Raw genomic sequence first — 15,325 nt, 5'->3', positions numbered from 1 at the left:
CTTTCTCCAGGAGTATAGACTCCTAGCAGCCAACATCATGTTCAAAAGGCACCAAGGAGAGCTGTGCACACATCAGGACCGGTGCACAGAAGAAAAGCGCCAGCTAGATTACATCCTGGTGCGACGTAAATGGCACAACAATGTCCTGGACGCTGAAGCGTACAGCACAATCCGCGTATCTGGAGCGTAAGGCAGCAACTCTACCCTTGCATCACTGTGCCACCCCTGTGTTATTGGCAAACTTACTAACCAACCAATCTATGTTTACGTCAAAATCATTTATGTATATCGCAAACACCAGGGCTGCAGGGAGACGGCCTTACAGCGTAGTTAAGAGTTGCTGCCTTACAGCGCTCGCAGTGCCGGAGATCCGGGTTCGATCCCGACTATGGGTGCTGTATGTACAGAGTTTGTACGTTCTCCCCGTGACCTGCATGGGTTTTCTCTGAGATCTTTGGTTTTCTCCTGCATTCCAAAGACGTACAGGTAAGTAGGTTAATTGGCTTGTTAAATGTAAAAAATATCCCTAGTTTGTGTAGGATAGTGTTACTATGCAGAGATCTCTGGTCAGCATGGCCCCGGAGGGTCGAAGGGCCTGTTTCATCGCTGTATCTCTAAACTAAACTATAAACTAAACACCAGATGTCCCAGCACAGTTCCCTATGGAACACTATTGGTCACAGATCTTCAGCCTCTCCCCATAACCCTCTGTCTCCCATCAGTAAGCCAGTTAAACCTCTTCCTGCCTGTCCTTCCTTGGAAGATTTACTGGTCATAACCTCTATCTTCCCATCACTTCTTCCATTTGAAGACCCTCTGCCCTGGTTACCACAGCTGTGCACAGTTTTTGCTTCCTTTATTTAAAAATGATCCAGTGGTATTAAAGACAGTCAAATAAATAGTTAATGGGTGTTATGTAGGAAGGAACTGGAGATGTTGGTTTACACTAAAGATCGACACAAAATGCTGGAGTCACATCGCACCCTTCCATATCTCTATGTCTCCCTCTCCTCTGACTCTCAGTCTGAAGAAGGGTCACAAACCGAAACAACACCCACCCCTTCCTTCTTTCCAGAGACCCTGCCTGTCCCGCTGAGTTACTCCAGCATTTTGGGTCTATCTAAAGAGTTCATGGATTGGTTCTCTGAGAGGGTTGTTATTATAAGCAGCTAAAGAAATTGAATCTGTATTGGGTGGAGTTGAGAAGAATGCCGGCTGATCGTATTGAAACGTTCATTATCCTAGGGGTGTGACAGGCAGCCATTGAGATGTTTCCATCAGCAGGGAGACATGAATAAGGAGACATCGTTATATGACAGGGGGCAGCACTTAAAGCTAAGTTGCTTGAAATTTCTTCTCACAGAGAGTGGTGAGTTCCCGGAATTCCTTGTGGGAATTCCCTGGAGAGAAGGGCGGGACTGGCAGCTCAGTGTGTACAGGGAACAGATACTACGGAGCTGATAGAGACGCAGATAAGGGAGGAGTGTAGGGGAAGTTGCCTTTTTGATTAGGGAGGAGATAACTACAGTGCTTAGAGACGGTATTCTTGGGGTATCATATAGTAAGGCTATATGGGTCAAACCTATAAATAGGAAGGGAATTATCACTTTGATGGAAGAGTATTATAGGCCTCTGATAGTCAATGGGAATTAGTGGAGATGTGTTAGGAGGTTGCAGATGGCCGTAAAAATAATAGGATTGTATTAGTGGGAGATTCCAACTTCCCTAATTGACTGGTTTCCCATGGTGTAAAGGGTCTGGACAGGATTGAATTGGTTAAATCAAAGAAAGCCCTGCATGGGGCCTATGGAGAGGGCAAAGCACTGGACTTCCTCTTAGGGAACAAGTTTCAGTAGTGGTGGGGATGGAGGGGAGACTTCAGGACCATACTTCTATTAGTTTTAAAGTAGTTATGTAGGACTACTTCAAAGTTAAGGCCCTAAATTGGGGCAAGGTCATTTCAGAGCCATGAGGTGACAACTTGCAGAGGTCAACGGGGAGAATTTGTTTGCAGGTAAGGAGAACTGGCAAGTGGGAGGCTTCCAAACATGAGGTAGCAAGAGCACAGGGGCAGCATGTTCCTGTTGGGATGAAGGGCAAGGCTTGTGACCACTCCCCCGCCCATCTTTATCCATAACTATTTTGAAGCTAAAAGAACATCTCGGTGAATGGTTCCTTGAGAGTAATGGTTCAGGTTGACGGGGTAGTGACGAAAACATTTGGCACAATTTCCTTCATTGGGAAGGGTATTCAGTACAATGGTTGGTTTATCATGATACAGCTGTACGTGTCGATGGTGAGATCACAAATGGAATACTCTATGCAGTTCTGGTTGCCAGCTACTGGAAGGATGTCACTATGTTGGAAAGGGCACAGAAGAGATTCTCCAGGATGTTGCCTGGACTTGTTGGCTTGAGATATAGGGAGAGGTTTGAGAGCCAGGGACTTTTTTCTTTGGTGTGTTTGAGGCTGAGGGGCTGACCTTAGTGGCTCAGTCTTTCTCCCAAGATAAAGGATACTAAAACTAGAGGGCATAGGCTTAAGTTAAGAGGGGGGAGGTTTAAGAGGATCCTCTGAGGCAGCTTTTTCACTCGTGGGAGTCAGTATCTGCAACGAGCTACCAGAGGAAGCAGTAGAGGTGGACACAATTAGTACTTACAAAAGGGTTTTGGACAGATATAAGGATAGGAAGGGTTTAGGAGTGCTGTGGGCCATATTTAAGGAAATAGTACTAGCCCCAAAGACCAAGCTGGCATGGACAATGTAGGCTGAATAGCCAGTTTCCATGCTGTATAGCTCTACCACTCTATCACAAAGGTTCATGGAGCCATACAGAAAGGAAACAGGAACTCCGGCCCAACTCGTCAATAGGATTAATTTCCTAACTGAGCAAGTCCCATTTGCCTGTGCTAGCCCATATTCCTCCAAACCTCTCCTATCCAAGTACCTGTATGTGTCTTTTAAGTAGCATACTTGTACCTTCCTCTACCACTTTCTCTGGCAGCCTGTTCCATAAGTACTCCGTCACCCTTCATGTCTCGTTTCAGTCTATCCCATCCCCCCTTTAAGCCAGTGCGTTTAGGTTTAGACTCCTCTACCCTGGGGAACGGTCTGTGGCCCCTTGATTTTAGACACCTCCCACTCACAACCCCGGCTCGTGCGGACTGTACCTCTATTACATCCAGGGCCATGAGCACCGCAAAGCTTGTCAGGTGCGTACAGTTGCACACTGTGTATCTTGCGTTGAACTCAACCAATTGGCAGCCTTGAGTGGACCAGCTGAAGTTTGAGCTGTTCCAGAAGACACACTTGGCTCTTTTATCAGTGGGCTGGTGAGAGAGAAAAAAATATTTAGCATCAAGGAGACCAAGTATAGATGAGATGATCGAATCACCGCACACTTACACCCGATCCGCCAAGAGTGGATCTCCCAGTTCTAACCATATTAACTTCCCTTCCCATTCTACACTGACCTTTCTGTCCTGGGCCTCATCCATTGCCAGATTAGGGCCACATGCAAAGTGGAGGAACAACACCTCATATAAATATGAATAAGTGTTCTGACCTGAAATGTGGCCTGTCCATTCTCTCCAAAGATGCTGCCTGAACTGCTGAGTTACCCAGCACGTGTGTTTTACTCAAGATCACAGCATAATTTTTCTGAACTCCCTAGTCTTTTGCTTTTTCTCCACGGTAAAAACACAAGTGAAATATTCATTGAGGACCTCTGCCATCTCCTGCGGCTCCGCACATAGATGTCTACTTTAGTCTCTGAGGCTCCCAATTCTCACCCAAGTTACTCTTTTTATCCTATTAAAATTTCTTCTAAAAACTTTGGTGTCTCCTTAATCTTCTCCACCAAACCTATCGTATTGCCCTTTTTGCCCTCCTCATTTCCTTAAGTGTACTTCTGCATCCTCTGTACTCCTCCGGGTATCTCCTCGATTCCAGCTGCCTCCAGCTGACATATGCCTCTTTCTTTATTTTCACCAGAGCCTCAATATCTCTTGTCATCCAGCATTTCCTTCTTCTGCCACCCATGCTCTTCACTGTAACAAGAACAAGCAGACCTTTAACTCTCGCTAGGTAGACACAAAATGATGGAGTGTTTTCTCTCCAGAGATGGAGGCAGGATCTCTGGAGAGAAGGAACAAGCAGACCTTGAAGTCTCGCTACCTCAATTTTATAAGTTTCTTTATTGAAAAGATTCAATAACATTGGAGTGGGTGCTGAGAAGACTCACCAGGAGGTTGCCTGGGATTAAGTTTCAGTTCTGAAAGACTGGTGAGATTACGTGTGTTTTTTCTCATAATGGAACATCACTGAGGTATTATGATTTATGAGGTGATGTTTCAAGGGTCAGCCGCAGGAAACTATGATAGATAAAAATTGAGAACTTTGATCAGGTAAAAGTTAACATAGACCAAGGGGATCTGAGGGGATGCATTTTCAGAGAGTGGCACACATTGCCTGAGAGAGTGGTGGGAGCAGAGTCACTGTTGCATTTCATAAGTAGAGAGAAACAAATTGTCGGAGTAACTCAGCATTGCCAGGCAGCATCTCTGGAGAAGTTGCATACGTGATGTTTTGGATCAGGACCATTCTTCAGACCGATTGTAGTCGGGTGAGTAGGGAAAAACCGGTAAGTGAAAAATCAGGGACAGCAACAGCTGATTGTAGGCTGGAGATAGGTCTGAAAACAAAAGGGATACATAGGTTTGAACTGAGGGGCTGGTTAATGGACCTTTAGTGGAGGAAGTGGGGGGGGGGGCTTGAAGAAGGGGAAGGGAGAGTGAGGTGTTTATATACCTTACATAAAATTAGATAATTCAATATTTATACCATTGGATATTAAACCACCCAAATTCCTCCAGTTTGTGTGTGGCCTCACTCTGGCAGTGGAGGAAGCCTAGGACAGAAAGATCAGTTGGGAAGGGGAAGTCCATGTGATCCGGCAGGCCGAGCACAAGTGTTCAGTGAAACAGTCGCTGAGTCTACACTTGATCGTGCAAATGTTCAGAAGCCCACATTGGACGGGGCCAACGGATGCAGTAGATGAGAATTATAGCATTTAATATATGTTTGGATGAGGACTTCAAACACCTTGGTAGAGCAGGTTATAGACCATGTGCTGGGAATGGGATGTGAACCAGATGGGTAGCCACTGGTCAGTGAGGGTGCAGTGGGCTGAATGGCCTGTTCTTATGCTATATGAATGTGTGACTGAATGTGGTGACAACCATAACACTAATCATAACTCACTCAGTGACTCACCTCCTGGCACCCATCTATAATAATATTTATTTATATAGCACTTTTCAACAAAACCAGTATTTGAACCAAAGTGCTTTACAAATCTACCGCAAAGCAATTAACTCCCCCTCAACTCCAGACGTGGTCTCACCTGGACCCAGTTGAGACTGGTCCTTCTGCAGTTGTACAGGATCCTGGTGAGACCACATCTGGAGTATTGTGTGCAGTTTTTGATCTTCTAATTTGAGGTAGGACATCCTTGCTATTGAGGCAATGCAGCGTAGGAGCACAAGATTAATCCCTGGGATGGCGGGACTGTCATATGAGGAAAGATGTGAAAGACTGGGGTTGTATTCATTGGAATTTAGCAGGATGAGAGGATATCTTATAGAAACATATACAATTATAAAAGGACTGGACAAGCTAGATGCAGGAAAAATGTTCTCAATATTGGGGGAGTCCAGAACCAGGGGCCACAGTCTAAGAATAAAAGGGAGGCCATTTAAAACAGAGATGAGAAAAAACATTTTCACCCAGAGTTGTGAATTTGTGGACTTCTCTGCCACATTAGAGGCCAATTCACTGGATACATTAAAGGAGAGTTAGATAGAGCTCTAGGGCTAGCGGAATCAAGGGATATGGGGAGAAGGCAAGCACTGGTTACTGATTGTGGATGATCAGCCTTGATCATAATGACTGCTCAAAGGGCCCAATGGCCTCCTCCTGCTATTTTCTGCCAGCTTGTTCCAGTCAGAAGGACAAGGGCACAAGTTTCCTTCCACGACTCATCCACACCCTGCTATTCCTCCATCATGGAATTTCAAACAAGTATTAGCTCCTTCCTCTCCACAGATTCTGACTGACCTGCTGAATAACTCCAGCACTTTCTACATTTATTTCAGATTTTCAGCTGCTGCTCCTGAACAAACCTTCTTGTTGCCGAAGGTGAGAGTGACTGGTTCCAGGAGGTGGCTCCTGCCTGTGTTCGTTACTGCAGCACTAACAATGTCTGAGTTCAGCCCCAGCTTGCTTTCATTCTCGCAGCCTTCCATAAGGTTCGGTTCCATAAGAGAGCCCAGATGTTTGTACCAGATAAGGACAACGGCAGCAACATCTGTACAAAGGAAATGTTAAACATTGAGCGCTTACCCTCATCGCCATGGCAACGTGCAGACATCAAGTGTGATTCAGGAGCAGAGACACAAAGATTAATTTCCTGGTCAATGTGTAGAGACCATCCCTGTTGGTTCATGGTGGTAGTGGCACTATCGTAAACTATGCAGCCCTGTTGAAGGTGCTTCCGCAGTGTTTGATCAAATTGATTGAAAGATACCGCATGGAAACAGGTCCTTTGGCCCATCGAGTCCTCGCCAACCATCGATCACACTAGGTTCACACTAGGTCTATGTTATCCCACTTACACATCCATTGACTACACACTGTCCAATTTACTGTCCAATGAACCAACAAACCAGCACCTCTTTGGGATGTGGGAGGAAACTAGAGCACCCGGAGAAAACCTATGTGGAGAACTTGCAAACACCACACAGACAAGATCAAACCCAGGTCTCTGGCATTGTGAGGCTGTTGTTCTACCAGGTTCATCACTCTACTACCCACATGCCTGCTGCTGAGAAGAAGTTCTCAGACTTAGACCCGGTGATGAAGCTTTGCTTAATTCACTGAAGGTTATTCCCAAGTCTGGAGGGGGTGTAATTTAGAGAGGGGCAAAAGTTGTCATGTTCCCATGTGCTTGAAACTCTTGTGCTTCTTGGTGGTAAAAGCCATGGGTTTGGAGCAGCCTGGGCGAGTACCTAATGAATGAAACTCAAATCACTGGGCACCAATAGTGGAGAAAGTAAGTGTTCAGTGTGATAGGTGGGGTACTAATCAAGGGGATTGCTTCATTGTGGATGGTGTCAAACTCTTGACAGATGTTGGCCATGTATTTGGCCATTCCTGACTTGTCCCTTGTAGATGGTGGAAAGGTTTTGTGGTGTCCAGAGCTGATACAGGTGCCAGGAGATGTCCAGCCAGGTGGTTTGACTGGAGACAGTCATTACCAGCCATTTGTGGTGTGAATGTCATGTGACATTGAATGTTTTCTACACCTTGCTGCCTGCAGCCAGAAGCCGCTTCATTAGCTGTGGAGTTGTCACAGGAATGGGACATTGTGCATCCATCAACAAACATTCCAACCTCTGATCTTCTGATGGAAGCAGCTGAGATGGTTGTGCCGAGGATACTGCCCTGAGCAACTCCTGCAGTAATGCCCCTGGGGTGGGATTATTGACCTCCAATGACCACAGCTGCCTTTCCACGAGTCTGATCTGACTCCATCCATTGGAATGTTTTCCCTTTGATGCACACTGGCCTGGTTTACCAGATGCTGCTTAATGCCACACTCCATCAAATACTGCGTTGCTATCAGGGGCATTCGCTATAGATGTCTTTGCTCCATCCTTGGGTTTGTGAATCCCAGAGTTGGAATTAGCTAGTTAGTGATTGATGAAAGCACCTTCTATGTCTCCTCCCATCACTTTGATGATGATCGTGCACCAAGTAGCTGTATTCATTTGTCCTGCCTTTTGTGACAGGACATCACCTGGGCAATTCACCCCACTGGTAGGATAGATACCAATGCTAGACTTACACTGGGTCAGTTTGACTACAGGCACAGCTTGTTTTAGAGAGCAGCTCTTTAATACAGCAGCAAGGATGTTATCTGATCACCCAACCTTTACTCTGTCCAATGCTTACAGCCATTTCTTTATCAGCTCGAGTGAACTGAACTGGCTGAAGACCAGCTTCTTAGATATTGGAGATCTCAGGAGGAACTGAGATGCATCAGTCACTTGTTACTTCTAACTGGGTCTGGTGTAAAGCTTCAGCGTTGCCTTCAGCACACAATTCATGAGCATCATTCATGACTAGGTGTGGTAGGGATGTTGATCTCCAGAAAGATCCCCTATGAGTCGACATGGCCCTGTCTCCTGCATGGTTTAACTTTGCAGTTTCATTAGTCTGGCATCTCATTCCTGGGTACATCAGGTGCAGATGCCCTGCCTGAGCCAACGTCGACTCCCTGGTTGGAGAGAATTAATCGAGTGAGGGTGTATGGGCCATATGCTTACAGATGGTGCTGGTGAATGTGTATGCCATTGAAGCCCCACCATGCCTCATGATGCACAACTTGGAGCTGCCAGATAGGCCCTGACTCTCTACTATATAGAAATTAGAAATGCTTCAGAAAATGTAGTTTAGTTTAAATTAGTTTAGTGATACAGAGTGTAAACGGGCCCTATGGCCAACCGGGTTCACTCTGACCCATCATCACCGATACTCTAGTTCTATCCTACATACTAGGGACAATTTACAGAAGCCAATTAACCTACAAACCTACATGTCTGTAGAATGTGGGAGGAAAGCAGCATACCCGGAGAAAACACATTCAGTCATAGGGAGAATGTACAAAATCCGTACAGACAGCACCCATAGTCAAGATTGAACCCGGGTCTCAGGCACTGCAAGGCAACCACTCTATCGCTGCGCCACTGTGCTGGGCAGTTGATCTCCACAAGGACAGTGTTGGTCACTTGTACCAATGCTATTGTGGACAGGTAGATAAGGTGGAGAACAAGGTTGATCCCTCACATTGATCCATTCACTATTCACAGAGAAACAATCTAGCAGCAAAATCCCTCTGGACCTGACCAGTCACAGCCTTCGTTAGACAGGAACTTCTGAGGCTGATGACCTACCGCTTGAAGACATTTCTTCTCATTCTTGCTCTGACTGGATGATCTCCGATTTTGAAAATAATGCTAATTCATCGCACTGTGGTGCATCTGGTAGAGTTGCTGCCTCACAGCGCCAGAGACCCGGGTTCGATCCTGATCCCGGGTGCTGTCTGTGTGGAGTTTGTCCGTTCTCCCTGTGACTGTGTGAGTTTCCTATGGGTGCTCCTGCTATTTCCAATATTGCAAAGATATGCAAGTTTGTAGGTTTATAGGTTGTAGTTTACTAATGAGGGTGGTGGTGGTGGAAGCAGATACAAAGATGGCATTTAAGAGACTTTTGCATAGGCACATGGATATGCAGGGAATGGCGGGATGTGAATTGTGTGCAAACAGATAAGTGTCTTGGCATCATGTTCAGTGCAGACATTGTGGGCCAAAGGGTCTCTCTTGTGTTGTATTATTGAATGTTCCATGTTAATCAGTCTTCATACATTGCCCCTGTAGGTAGTGGATGCAAAAGTAGGATAGCATAAAACTAATGTGAATGGATGACCAATGGTTAGTGTGAACTTTGGATATTTGAGATTGGATTGGATTTGATTTCTGTCAACAGGAAGGGCAAACATTGAATAGTTACTTGTAGGGAAACACTGTGGTAGAAATAGGACTAACCAATCCAAGCTCTCAACATCAAACCAAGTAACAGAGCATGGGGATTTATGTGTTTATGGGGATTAACTGCAGATGCTGGTTTAAATTGAAGGTAGATACAAAATGCTGGAGTAACTCAATGGGACAGGCAGCATCACTGGAGAGAAGGAATGGGTGACATTTCGGGTCGAGACCCTTCTTCAGACTGCTGTCTGGGGAGGGGGCGGGACAAAGATAGAATGTAGTCGGAAACAGTAAGACTAGTGGGAGAACTGGGAAGGGGAGGGGATAGAGAGGGAAAGCTAGGGCTATCTGAAGTTAGAGAAGTCAATGTTCATAACGCTGGGGTGTAAGCTACCCAAGCAAAATAAGAGGTGATGTTCCTCCAATTTGCGCTGGGCCTCATTCTGACAATGCAGGAGGCCCAGGACAGGAAGGTCAGATTGGGAATGGGAGGGGGAGTTGAAGTGCTGAGCCACTGGGAGATCAGGTATGTTTAGATGGACTGAGCGGATGTGTTCAGCGAAACACCTGATCGCCGAGCCTGCGTTTGGTCTCACTGATATAGAGAAGTTGACATCTGGAACAGCGGATAAAGTGTATGAGGTTGGAGGAGGTGCAAGTGAACCTCTGCCTCACCAGGAAAGACTGTTTGGGTCCTTGGATGGAGGCAAGGGGGAAGGTAAAGGGACAGGTGTTGCATCTCCTTCAGTTGCAGGGGAAAGTTTCTCAGGAGAGGGTGGTTTGAGTGGAAAGGAATCAGTTGACCAGGGAGTTTCGGAGGGAACAGTCTCTGCGGAAAGCAGAAAGGGGTGGAGATGGGAAGATGTGGCCAGTAATGGGATCCAGTTGGAGGTGGCGAAAATGTTGGAGGATTTATGTGTTTAGTAAAGACAACTTCTGATGGTTTGGCCCTATCCACGAACTCTCTCTGCTAAATTGATGACTACATCGGTACTACCTCCTGCACCCATGCAGAACTCACTGACTACATTAACTTTACTACTGAGTTCCATCGTGTTCTCAAATTTACTTGGACCATCTATGACATCTCCCCACCATTTCCTGATCTCACCGATTCCATCGTAGGAGATAAACTATCAACAGACATTTATTGTGAACCCACTGACTCTCACAGCTATCTTGACTACACTTTTCTCACCCTGCTTCCTGTAGAGACTCTATCTCCTACTCCCAATTCAGATTTCACTTGGGCATCTTACACCCCAGCAGTATGAATATTGACTTCTCTAACTTCAAGTAACCTTTGCCTTCCTTCTCTCTCCATCCTTCACCCCTTCCCAGTTTTCCGACCAGTCTTACTGTCCTTGTTTATATTTTATCTCTGTTTGCTTTGTTGTTAACTTCTCCTAGCTAACAATGGTTCTTGATCTTCATCACCTTTGTCTCTTTTTCACATTTTACATTTCCTTATCTCTATCTCCCTCACCCCTGATTGTCTCGACCTGAAATATCACCCATTCCTTCTATCCAGAGATGCTGCCTGTTACTCCAGCATTTTGTGTCTATCTTCGGTGGAAACCATCATTTGCAGTTCCTTCCTATAACATCCAGATTGTCTCCCATCTGATCTATTCCTACATTAACCATTTCAGTGTCATATGGTACGGACACAAGCCATTTGGCCCGTCTTGTCCATACTGACCAAGAAGCCTGATCTAAGGTAGTCCCATTTGCGAACAACTGGTCCATATCCGTAACATTTTCTATCCAGGTATCTCTCTAAGTCTCCATTAAATGTTGTTATTCTACTTGCCTCAAGTACCTTCCCTGGCAGCTCATTCCATGTACTCACCACTCCCCTTTGTGAAAAGGATGCTCCGCAGGTTCCAATAAAATCATTCCATTCTCACCTTAAACCCATGTCCTCTAGGTAGAAAGACCCTGGGTGAAGGGGCTTGTTTTGAAATCTCCTAAACCTGTCTTACACATTACAAAAGATGCTCCATAATATCAGGATATGATTGAGGTATAATGAGGCATTTATATTGTGCACTCTCCTTCCCATTATCTGGAAGTTTCCCCCATGTATTAGCAGTAAAGAATTAGGCATTCGCCTGTCTAACAAAGGAAACTACATCAAAAGTAATACTTTAGCTTACAATGAGATGGCAAAAAGCCATGAATAGGGTTGACGCTGTACTTGGACTTACCAAAATTCTCTTTCCCTGCCACGCTCTTCCAGCCAATGTTCAGGCTGTTATTGCCAGTGGATAACTTTAATCTGTTATCGTTTGGGATTGTGCTGTTCCGGATTGCTTGCATGCAGATTTCTTTGAAAATGGATGAGAAAAGTCAACAGCAGCATTAAAAACAGGGAATCAAATGTCACACAGCTTCAGTAACTTGTCAAATCTTTGTGTAGAAAATAACGTAATATTTCCAATGGTTCTCAATCCTATCTCTCTCCAGAAACCCAATGAGTTGCTCACAATACCCTGTACACAGAGATTGGCAACGTCTTTTTCTAATTACGAGTGGAGCATGGTCTTTAAAAGAAGAAACGTCACCCATTCCTTCTCTCCAGAGTGACTCCAGCTTTTTGTGTCTATTTACTTTAAACCATAAAGGTCTTTCTTTAAAGCTTTCACAAAAAATACATGAATAATCCAGCAGATAGACACAAATAGCTGGAGTAACTCAGACAGCATCTCTGAACCACCGGGTGGCACCAGCAATGGCTGCCTCGCCACCAGTCTGTCTTGTCTCTTCCTTCTTTGTTGTTTTCTTTGTATGTGTTAAATGTATGTTTTAGTGTTCTTTAGCTTAGCTGATGTGGGGGGTGGGGGCAGTGATGGGGGAACCTTTTTTAATCTCTTATCTGGACGGAGATGCAATTTGTTCACGTATTATATCTCTGTCCGCACTGCGGCCTAACATCGAGGAGCTGGTGACCTCTGCTGGAGACCGACTTTGGAAGCTCCAACCACGAGAGCCTGCAGGACTTGACATCGTGGAGCTCGCGACCCCTGTCGGGGATCGACTTTGGAGCTCAAACCGCAGGAGCCCGCGGACATTAACATCGTGGAGCTCACGGTCCCTGGTTAGAGAGCGACTTCGGGAGCTCCAAACCGCAGGAGCTTCGACCGCTCCGATGTGGGAGCTACGATCGCCCCGACGAGGGAGCTTCGATTGCCCTGACAGTGCAAAAAGACCTGAAGGCAAGACTGAGACAGGGCAAGGATGACTACAGGAAGAAGCTGGAGCTGAAACCTCAGCAGAACAACATGAGGGATGTGTGTAGCAGTATGAAGAGCATTACAGACCACAAGAAGACCAGTGGCTTGGGGAGGAAAAGCAATTAGGACTGGGCCAATGAGCTAAACCTGTTTTTTTTAAATAGATTTGATGGTGGGGCATCACAGCGGGTGGTGGAGCTTACTCTTGTGTTAGCGCGAACAAGGGATCAATTGAGGTTACTCGCACTGACATATGGAGTAAGCTCCATTGCCCGCTTGCCTGTTATCCATCGCCCGCTGACCCGCTCTTGAGCTGGATGAGCCCCGGCCGACCCCCTCCTTCTCAACCCCCCTGCCCTCCCCGCAACTTTACCCCTGGACAGACTACCCACACATTGTGAAAGGAACCCCCCCAAGCAGCGCAGTCCTTTTACAGTCACTTCCCACTTAACAGCCGCTTCCCATCAGCTGCTAGCAATGAGGGATAGACTTGGCTATATCTCAGTACAGCAACATCGTTCTTGATGTTGCTGTACTGAGGGATAACAAAGTATATCCTTCTTGGCTAACAACCTAACCTTTGGTCTCCAAGATGCAGGTACATTTTTTCTAGCAATGTTACAAAATTTTGAGATTTAAAAAATCAAGTCTGCAATTTTATCTAACTCTGAAATTGAAGATAGACAAAAGCTGGAGTAGCTCAGCAAGACAGGCAGCACAGCAACTCTGGAGAGAAGACCCTTCTTCAGACTGAACTGAACTCTCGTCGGTGAGAGTACTTGTGATTGTCTGAAGAAGGGTCTCGACCAGAACCGCAACCCTCTCCCCAGAGCCCCTGCCCGTCCCGCTGAGCCACCACAGACAGGGAGTTGAAGGTAGACACAGGGGGGTCCACCTTCAACTTCAGAGCCAAACAAAAAACACAGAGTGCTGGAAGAACTCAGCGGGCAAGGCAGCACGCGCGGAGGGAACATATCACTTATCAGGAGTCGCCACGGGCCAGGACTCTCCCCCCCCCCCCCCCCCCCCTCCCCAACAGAAAGGAACCGCAACTGCAACCATCACCACAAAACATCTAAGAAGAAACTGTAGATGCTGGAAAATCGAAGACGTTGGAGAAACTCAGTGGGTGTGAAGCCCTGTCCCACTGTGCGAGTTCACCCAAGAGCTCTCCCGAGTTTATAAAAAACATCAAAACTCGTGGTAAACACGTAGAATGAACGTAGCGGGTGAAAGCATCCAGAGAACTTGCCTCCACCAGAGGCAGAGAATTCCACATACATAGAAACATAGAAAATAGGTGCAGGAGTTGGCCATTCGGCCCTTCGAGCCTGCACCACCATTCAATATGATCATGGCTGATCATCCAACTCAGTATCCTGTACCTAACTTCTCTCCATACCTCCTGATGCCTTTAGCCACAAGGGCCACATCTAACTCCCTCTTAAATATAGCCAATTAACTGGCGTCAACTACCTTCTGTGACAGAGAATTCCAGAGATTCATCACTCTCTGTGAGAAAAAGTGTTTCCTCATCTCCGTTCTAAGTGGCTTACCCCTTATTCTTAAATTATGGCCCCTGGTTCTGGACTCCCCCAACATCGGGAACATGGTTCCTGCCTCTAGCGTGTCCACGCCCTTATATGTTTCAATGAGCTTCCCCTCTCATCCTCCTAAACTCCAGAGTGTACAAGCCCAGCTGCTCCATTCTCTCAGCATATGACAGTCCCGCCATCCCAGGAATTAACCTTGTAAACCTACGCTACACTCCCTCAATAACAAGAATGTCCTTCCTCAAATTAGGGGACCAAAACTGCACATAATACTCCAGGTGCGGTCTCACTAGAACCCTGTACAACTGCAGAAGGACCTCTTTGCTCCTATATTCGATTCCTCTTGTTATAAAGGCAACATGCCATTTCTTAGCACTAACGGCAGGTACTTGGGAAACATGGTAACTCGTGAAGATTTTGCAACATTGAAAAATGTCCACATGTAAAATATACTCTGGATGTAAAAATTTGATACTTTTAACACGTAGTCATATCGTAATAGCTCATGAGTTTACCGTAGTAGGACCTGTGTCCTATATCACTATTGTATGTTCATGATAGAAATAAGAATACCTTTGAATTGGAGTTTTATGTAATCCTCCCATAATTTCTGAGTTCCATTTCACAATATCTATCAGACATACAGAATGTTGCAAGGTAATATCTTGCCCAAACTCCATTGTATCTTTCTATCTCAATAAATATCACAAAATATGCCATTGTTTCAGCCACATTATGACAAAATGTAGAATGTAGGTTATTGTTATCAGTAATCCCATCCCAGATACAATAGTACTTAAAGAACATTTGTTTTACTAATTTACGAGCATGTACCATAGGTTGATCCATATCCAACAAAATGTTGTGATAATTGCATAAAATGTATTATTGTCTAAGAAATTTGGTGTGAAATGAATAATCCATCTCA

General features: G+C 45.6%; 1 protein-coding gene across 1 annotated transcript in view; it reads right to left on the bottom strand.

The window, feature by feature from the left end:
• The window catches only part of LOC129693549 (adhesion G protein-coupled receptor E4-like), a gene marked incomplete at its 5' end in the record, with an annotated part of 55,479 nt that extends 43,541 nt beyond the window's left edge, over positions 1-11,938 (bottom strand). Inside the window, 3 exons of the mRNA XM_055630350.1 lie at positions 3,171-3,329; positions 6,183-6,367; positions 11,819-11,938. Of these exons, the coding sequence (XP_055486325.1) occupies positions 3,171-3,329; positions 6,183-6,367; positions 11,819-11,938 (464 nt within the window). The remainder of the gene's footprint in view (positions 1-3,170; positions 3,330-6,182; positions 6,368-11,818) is intronic.
• Positions 11,939-15,325: the final 3,387 nt, after the last annotated feature.

Source organism: Leucoraja erinacea, unplaced genomic scaffold (genome assembly GCF_028641065.1).
Source record: "Leucoraja erinacea ecotype New England unplaced genomic scaffold, Leri_hhj_1 Leri_343S, whole genome shotgun sequence".
Classification (NCBI taxonomy): Eukaryota; Metazoa; Chordata; class Chondrichthyes; order Rajiformes; family Rajidae; genus Leucoraja; species Leucoraja erinaceus.
The sequence above is the reverse complement of the archived record's forward strand: the minus strand, read 5'-3'. Positions and strand labels throughout refer to the sequence as shown.